This window comes from Gavialis gangeticus, unplaced genomic scaffold (genome assembly GCF_001723915.1).
Source record: "Gavialis gangeticus isolate Ggan-Ray unplaced genomic scaffold, GavGan_comp1, whole genome shotgun sequence".
Classification (NCBI taxonomy): domain Eukaryota; kingdom Metazoa; phylum Chordata; order Crocodylia; family Gavialidae; genus Gavialis; species Gavialis gangeticus.
This window is the reverse complement of record NW_017728994.1, coordinates 63,336,529-63,345,378: the sequence shown is the minus strand read 5'-3', so window position 1 is coordinate 63,345,378 and position 8,850 is coordinate 63,336,529. Positions and strand designations below refer to the sequence as shown.

Sequence of the window (8,850 nt, the reverse complement as noted above, 5' to 3'; positions counted from 1 at the left end):
TTTGCCCCCCCCCCCCCCGGGTGAATGTGTGTTCTGTTCGCTACCAACCTAAACTACGCCACTTACAGAAAACCCCGTAACTTAGGTCAATCCCACTTGAGGCTTTTTGAATGTCTGTATCTAACCTTTAGGCTGTTTGTCAGGATTCAAGCTTTGCCACTAGTCAAGAATATCAACTGCGCATTGCCGAACTGGTGAGTCAGGAGAGACTTGCCGCTCCTTTTAGCCTTATAGGTTGCCACAGTAAGGAAGGGGAGAAATGCCTTCTTTCATCTTCACCTGTCTCTCCTTCTCACACAGCGGATGGAGCCCTAGTTTGTTATTTTTCCTTTCCCCATTATGTCACTGCAGTTCACTATAGCAGGGATCCGGTGCAGCTGCCAAAAAAGGCTGAAATGTATACAATATGCCGCAGGACTCTGTCAACACAAGCCATCATAGACACAAAGGATCCGTGCCGGATGACCTCCATGGGTTACTAATTGATTTCAGAACACCTCCTATAATAGTCAGCCTCACTCTCCACAAGTTTGTGAAAGTAAGCTTCAAAAGGAAGATGCAGGCAGAGAAATGCAGGTTTAGATTATGAGGTGCTGGTGATCTGGGAATTAAGAAAAATCACAGTTGTTACGAAACTCTGTGCCAAAAGAGATAAAGCTTTGCTTAAGCTTGACTGTGCTCAGATCAAAATGTGAGACACAACTTTTTTAATAAAGACTTCCCTTATGCTTTCCCTGGCAAGCCCCATAGCATCACCACTGCTACAAAAGCCCTCAACCAGTGGCTGGGAGCAGATCAATCTACTGTGCCAGAAGTCAGCCAGTAAATAAGGTCAAATAAGAAAAGAAACAGAATGTGAGCATTTAACTCACTCAAAGAGCTGAAGCAGAAGGTTTGGCATTTGAAAAAAAAAAAGATCCCTTTTATCACGAGTTCAGCTGGGAGTTTCAGTATATGCATCACCTAAAAGTCAGGTACTGTGAACAGGAGGATTAGCATTTGTTTCATTACAACATTTTTAACTCTCGGAATTCAAAGACGACAAAAAATGGTCATATCACGGTTCCAGCATTTGAAAAGCAGTGCTAATCTACACAAAACAACCACATTTATCCTTCCCTTTATCCCTTACATCAAAGCCACAAAAATCCTGACCTAGTTTTAATTAAAAATAAGACAAACCAAAAAACCAAAAAACAGGAGCTTCAGCTCAGTGGAACTCCATGTTCTTTACTGAATGTCTCAGTGAACTCAGTGATATTTCTTAAATATCATGACAAGCACACAGGACTTCTCATATTACACTAAGTATATGTATTTAGGGTCTCTGGTGAGTACGCTAACCTCTCAAGGTGACATAACTGCGAGAAGTTAGTATCCAAAATACTTTGTGGTATAACAGGCCACTGTAACTTCATGGCAGTCAAATTATTTCAGAGCTTTAAAGGGATAAGGGGCCATGTCTATACGAGATGCCGACTGCGCAGTCACTGCACCGTCATTTAGTACTAATATAAACATTTAGCCATTTAGTGCTCAATGACTGTACAGTAACCCAAGTTATTGCACAGTAACGCCGACTAACACCTTTTTCGTGATGCTACAGCTCAGTAGCCTAATACTACTGCGTAGTAGCATCACATCACGGTTGTTGCCACATGACACTTCTGTGCAGTAGTACTACTACACAGTCAGCATCTCATGTAGACACGGCCAGGGACTCTGTTAGCAACGTAACAGCTCTGCCACTTGCCTCAGGAATTCAGCATGTCAGCTCTGGTAGGTTCAGAGCCTTTAGGAAGCAAGGAGGCTAAGACTAAAAGTTCACGCAGGTTCCCGACATGGCAAGATTATTGCGTATTATTAAAATGATCTCCCATGTTATGTTATATCAGGGAATCAGTTTAGAAAACGAGATTTCAACCTGGGATAAGAAAACTTAAATCTTTTTCCTTGCCTTTAAAAAAGTATAAATGATGGATTAAGATGCAGCGTGTTCTTTTTGTAATAGTAATTATTGTCTGCTGACCTTCTCTCAATCCATTATTATCAGTAATATTTATATTGGTGTAACACTTAAAGGCTTCAACCGGTAACAGCACTCCACAGCCCTAGGCACTGTCCATCCATGCAATAAAAACCAGTCTGCTCCATATATTTCACTGTCTAAGCAAACAAGACGAACCAACGATGGGAAGAAGGATTATCTGCACTTCATCAATGGGGAGATGAGACAAAGCAATTAAAGTCAAGATTTTCAAACAGGAAGACTCCCACACTGGGTCAATGGGAGCTACCAGAAGTTAAAGGCTTGAAAATAAGGTCACTCGTTTAGGTGCTTACATAAAGCCTTAGGTCTGGGATTTTGTAGCCTAGTAGAGCAAGATGGCCATACCCCACCTTTTAATAGCATTTGTGTCACTCACCTTACTTTACACTCCTGTTTTTGAAAACCTTGGCCTAAATGAATTGCCCAAAATCACTCACAGAGACAGTTTGTGGCAGAGCCAAGTATTACATCCAAATGTCCCGGGTCTCAAGCCAGTACTTTAACCATTCTTCTCATCAGTTCTCTTCCACTTTAAATTACTTGATCACTTCGGACTCCTCAGCACCCTCCTCCCGTCCCACATACTCCTTAACAGATTCTACCACGCCAAACCCAACAGGTCCCTTGCACAATGCATGAAAGAGCATCTACAAAGACTGTGGGGGTGGGCAACACATTGTAAGGGACAATGGACATGTAAAGCAGCTGCCCTGTGGAGTAGGCCAGACTAACTGACTTTATGTGCGCGCATCTACATGTGTCCCTATGGTGCCTTTGTTACTGCATCATCATTTAGTACTTCCAAAAGGAATGTCTAAATGATGGCGCAGTAACAGCTCGTACTGCACCGTGCACACTGCGCACAGTAATTTTTAGCTGCTACTTTGCCATAGCATCTTGCTATAATGAGGGAGTGCATGGCTACAGTGACACTACATCACCATAGTGCAGTGCTACAGAGATGTAGCGTCATGTAGATGAGCCCTGTATGACTTGGCAAAGCAATAGAAATGCACTACAGTTGGGAATCTAACTTCTATACAGATGATTCAACAAGTATAAAGGCAGAGTACCTTGCTACCCTTCCTGAGGCATGAGGTCATGTGAGCTGGCATATGGGAAAACCTTGTTGGAGAAGAGGATCCAGAGTAGGGATGTGGGTTGAGAGGAGCTGAATGTAATGCAAAACTTAAACCTGTGCAAATAAGAAAATATGAACTTAGGATACCTGTCACATGTCTTCAGATGTGTGCCACTCCTTGCTCCCCATTCAATCCAGATGTAAATGGGACCTTAGTCATTTGGGCTGGGGTGTCAAAAGTGGCTTAATGTCATGCTACCTACTTTATTCCACTGTGTACCATGGACTACAGAAGCTTGAATGTTTTATCCTAGCTAGCTTTATGGACTGCTAAGTTTGTGATGATTTTGCTTCCCCCCTCCCAGCCCCCCGGGGGGTGGGCAGACTACCCAGGCAATCATCATCATCCTATGGTGAGGAAAGTCTTAGGAAAACTTAACCAGTCTGGATGATGTAATATTTAAACAGTAGGTTTTGGTCCTTTTTTACAAATACGTTTTATATCAGCCAGACTGGTGAGGTCTTCCTGAGGCATTCCTTAACAGGTCCTATACTCTTAATTTGCCAGTGGTCACCACTCTAGAGGTGAGCAAAAGAAGACATGGAAAAATACCTTGAAAGCTAATAGGAGGACATGCAATACTAACATCAGTACCTGGGAGACTCAAGCACAGAATCATCCCCTGTGGTGCACAGGTGCATAAGGCAAAGATCATTTTGAGCAAGCTTGCCTCCCTATGGAGGCAAATACACAACGGAGACAAAGGGAAAGAGCGGTGACCCGACATCACCAGGATTTCCTCCTGAAATTCCTCCTGAAATTATTTTCTACATCTGCAATGGAACATGCAGATCTCAGATAGGCCTCCATAGTCATCCATGGACTGCCCAGTGACTTCCCTCTTTACTGAAAGATCATCATCCTTGTTATCGAGAGACTGTCGCCATTGCTAATGATTTGATGTCTGCTGTGTAGAGTACACACACTGTAGATACCAATGTTAATTAATACTGCACACATACATGTGCATAATACATGTATATACATATACACATATATATTAGCCTGCAGGTAAACATTTATCTTCAAGGGATGCTATTAACAAAACTGAGCTGTAGGAAATAGATCTAATCACCCTGAATGACATTTATATTTTAATTACATCACATTCACTCAAGAGCTCAAGGTTTGATGAAGCAATCCTGAAAGACTACAATTTTAATCAATTAGACAGTTCTAGAAACATTGGGGATAGGTTGTTGACACTAGAAGTCATAATACTAAATCTTTAACAATGAGTACCAGTTGTTGTATCCTCACAACAAGGCAATCTTGTAATGCTGTGAAGTGTCCAGCACATCCCCTTTACAGATTCTTCTGAGACTGAACAAAATGTGATCTTGTCAACTGCTTTATACACTTATTTGTAACCAAAAGCAGTATCACAGAGACACTCCACTTTACTGACAGTATCAGAGGCACACTGCTTTCATTGCTTTCCTTTCCTCTCATTTTTAAAAACAGCAACATTTCTGGGTTAAAAAGAAAAACAAGTTGTTTCTATAGCAGACTAATTGCTAAAAACGTGTCAGTCAGGTCTGCCTGGTCAAATTTTCAGTGACTGACAACAGCCACAGTCATCGTGCAGCAATGTAAAGATTACATTTAACATGCTTTAGTATCACTCCAACATCATGGAAAAAAACTCTGAGTTACAGAAATAACTACAACATGATGAAAGTGAAAAATATGTTTAAATCAAGGATTTACTACTCTGTCATTAATGACTTAAATTCAGAGTTTCCAAACTAAACAATAAGCCTAGCGTACCTACTGTCTCCTATTATTCTTCAATTAAATATCTCACCTTGGGAAATCCAGTTACATATACATACATACACACACATATACAGATAGATACACACACACATATGCATGCATGTATACACACATATATATATACACACACACATACATATAGATATAAATGGAGAGGCGCCTCCCCTTTTTTTAAACAAAAAGTAATTTGCCAGAGAGTTAAAATTAAATCTTAAATTGGTGGTATTTAAGCTGTGGAATCTCTATCTTTCCAAACATGTTATGAGTAGGTTAGACTAACACTTGGGTAACATGACCTTGAGTAGTGGGTGAAACTAGATGGTCTGTTTCAGACCTATTTTCCCCACAATTCGGTATATACGTTTGTTTACATTTAATTTGACTGATAAACCATATCACATTTTTTCTCCTGATTAAGTGATCTATTCTCATAGGCACAGGTTCAGTCAGATTGATACACTGATTGATTTTTTTTAAAAAAGCAAGTGGCATAGTTAGTCTGCTGAAAACCAAAAAAAAAAAAAATAGGAAAGAACAAAACGGCATTTCACTTCCTCCCTGTTTCAGCTGTGGCTTGAGGGCTATTTCAGTGAATGCAGCAAAACAAAATCTCTCCACCCGCCCAAAAATAGGATGCATTATCCTCTATTTTGCTTTTTAAACAATTTTGCAACTTGTGGCTCAGAAGTTTAGTGGGCCCTAGATCTTCAAATACGTATCACTGAACTTATCTCTACTTCAGTAGCTGTAAACCCAGAGGGCCAGAATAACCTGCAGCACTTGATCTTTGTAAACACACAGGCATGTCAATAACTTAATTTTAATATGTGAACTGCTCCTAAATTGCTAGTTTAGTATTCAGATAATAATGCCAACTTCAATGCTCAATCTACTTCAATTATGATCATTTCTATTATTCCAGAATTTGAGAATGATTCCTCTTCAGTGCTAATACACATAACTGTCATATCAATGTATACATTTTAGTGACTTCTGATGCCTATTCGATCAAGAAGATCCTTCAAAACCATTCCGCAGTATAGCGTTTTGACTATCCTGGAACAATTCATGATGGCTTCCACCACTAAGAAAAGAAAAGTTGACAGAAGCTTTTAAGTAAAAGAGATCTAGCTGCTGCGCTGTTCATTCAAACTTGCAATACAAACAATTTCAACACCTGTAAACGGAGTCCTCAAACGGACGATGTGTACATATTCCATCACGCTGTGTGGTGGCATTCAAGTATAGCAAGCGCATCCTTCTCTTTTGTCTCTAACTGGAAAATGCTCCAATATTATTGTCAGTTATATTCATCAAAACTTTGAACCTACAAGGGCATCTGGGGAGAAGAGATGGCACACAGGATGGCAATAAGCGAGGGAACCATTCTCCTCCAGGACAGACCTCTAATCCTATCAAGGTTAGTAGAGACCCAAAGTCATCAACAGCTTTGCAGAATTACTTTGTTTTCCTCAGTCCAGTTCCGAGTGGACACGTATCTTCATTGCAACTGGCAGCCTCAGTACAGAGGTTTCCGGGGCCTTTCCCAAAGCTCGGTGAAGTCAGCTGCATTTCTTTCTTTATGAAGACACTGCCTTCTGAGTCCTAGAGCTGGGTCTCCCAAAACAGCCAGGAAAGTTTGTATTCCTGCTGCCAAGGGCTTTAGATTCCAAGGAGCCCCCGATTCCACAGCTTGCCGGTTGCTAGATGTCACTAATAATGGTAGAACGATTACTTTTTCTTCCCTGAAAGTAATCTGATTGACATCTCCTTCAGATGCACTAATTCCACTGCACACCAAGTTTTCTTGCATAAAACCTATCAATAATATGTAAAAACCTTGAAAGAAAAGAAGTGTCAAGAGCACAAACGGTTCTCCTGGCATGCTTTCGGGCAGCGATTCGTAAGCAGGGCGCCACGCTAATGAAGCACCTACACGTGATTCAAAAGATAAACCCAGAAGCTTCAAGTCTGAATCCACAGCATCAAGACCGTTCTGACCTGTTGTGGTCTCTCCCAGTTCTTTACAACAAAAGAATTGTTCTATTATTTTTTTCGGAGGCAAGAAATGAGTGAAAGCTAATCACTGGGGTTTTCCTAGGGGAGCCTCGAGTCTAATGAGATGTGCCTTGCATCCAAAAACATTGAGCGCCACTGATTTAGGGGAAACATTAGAAACTGAAAAATACTGTTTGTGCATCATTGCTATAAGAATGGTTTATGTGGGGCTAGGATTACCAGAATGTAAAGTAAGTCTCCTTGTCTGAGGATCATAGCCTTGTAATTCTTACGCCCTAAGGTGCAACCCTTCACAAAAAAAAATAGCCACCCGGATGTGAATTTGGAATGATAAATATTTTAGAAGTCATGTTCTCTGCATTGATAATGAGCGTTAAAAATTACTTAGTGGTTTCATAAGATAGCTCCCAGAATCCAAGCATGTAAAAGTAGGGGCTTACCCATTAGAAAAGGGCGAGGGGTCGTCTAATAAGTCATTCTCCGTTTTACAATTTTGGAGACTTGACTTCCTTTATCCAGCCAAAACTGGGAATTAATTTCAAAGCTATTAAATAATAAGCAAAGTAAATGGAAATAAAACTTTTTTTGGAGAGGAAAGGTAAGGGAGAAAATAAGAGTGACCTGGAAAAACAAGTGTCATATGAATACTACAATTAGCCATGATTTGCTATGCAAAAAAGGTCTCGTGGTAGTGATCACATATTGTAAAAAAAAAAAAGCCATACATTGCACAAGATTAAAAGGGCCAAATGCTGACACTTTTGCATTTGCATTGAGTTGTTTATTCCAGAAATAGCTCCACTGTAATGAACAAGGCGGCACTGGGAGAAAAGCTATTGAAAGTTAGCTGAAAATGAGGAAGATGATATAGTTACCAAAACTACTGCATTCCTCATAGAAAGACCTGCATCTATATTCACGGCAAATGAGCTTTGAAGAAAATTTCGACTAGCAGTACACTGGGCAAATTATAATAGAGGCGCCCAGGTAGAAATACAAGTAAAGGACTGAAATACCACCAGTGAGAAAGCAGCATCGTGGCATAATGAGTATCCTGTCCTGCATTTGTCCATGTCTGTGTCAAGTAAACAGGACTTTTAGAGACAATTCACCCAGTGACCAAACCTTTATTGGATCAAAGGATCTGTGGCAGTATCCACAGCACTCGAGCAGGACGAGAAAGTTTGAGAACGCACATCCTCAAACACTGAGCAACTGAAACGGGATCTCATCTAAAATCCTGAACTTTTTCCCTCTTCACGTACCTCGAGAGCGAAGTGCACACAGCAGCAGCAGACAGTAAAAACCAGCTTCATTTTTTTTTTTTTTTAATCTAATCCACGGCCACTTGATGCACGCAGTCAAGGGAGCAGCATTGCTGCACAGCTGCTGTCACCCCCTTGGAGAAGGGGTTGTAATGCCCGCGCAGCTCTCGAGGCATCCTCTTAACGCACGCGAGTGCCTAGACCGGGGCTTCCCAGGCTACAGACTCAAGTCGCTCGTACGGTCACCTCCCGGGCAGGCATCAGGCGCCCCAGCGCTCCTGTCCCCCGATGCCGACACAAGGGTGACACTCAACCCCAGCCCCGTCGCCCACTCCCAGCAGACACAAGCGCCTCCTGCCCGGCCCGGCTCGACCTGCCCCGACCCCTCGCAGGAGCAACAGCTGACCCGGGCGGGGCCAAGATCAGCTCCCGTGCCAGGGGGAAGGGAAAGCAGCCGGGCCCGGGAGCGGGCCCGGGGCAGGGCCAGGCTGCCCTTCTCCCCTCAGCCCCACGGAGGGGCGCGGGGCAAACTTCGCGGGCGGCCACTTACACGAAGACGCCGAAGAGCAGCGCTCGTATCCCGACCTCGATGGCG

General features: G+C 42.2%; 1 protein-coding gene across 1 annotated transcript in view; it reads right to left on the bottom strand.

The window, feature by feature from the left end:
- PLPP4 (phospholipid phosphatase 4) overlaps positions 1-8,849 on the bottom strand; it is a gene marked incomplete at its 5' end in the record, with an annotated part of 155,221 nt that extends 146,372 nt beyond the window's left edge. Inside the window, one exon of the mRNA XM_019502170.1 lies at positions 8,806-8,849. Coding sequence (XP_019357715.1) covers positions 8,806-8,849 — 44 coding nt within the window. The remainder of the gene's footprint in view (positions 1-8,805) is intronic.
- Between the last annotated feature and the right edge of the window lies 1 nt (position 8,850).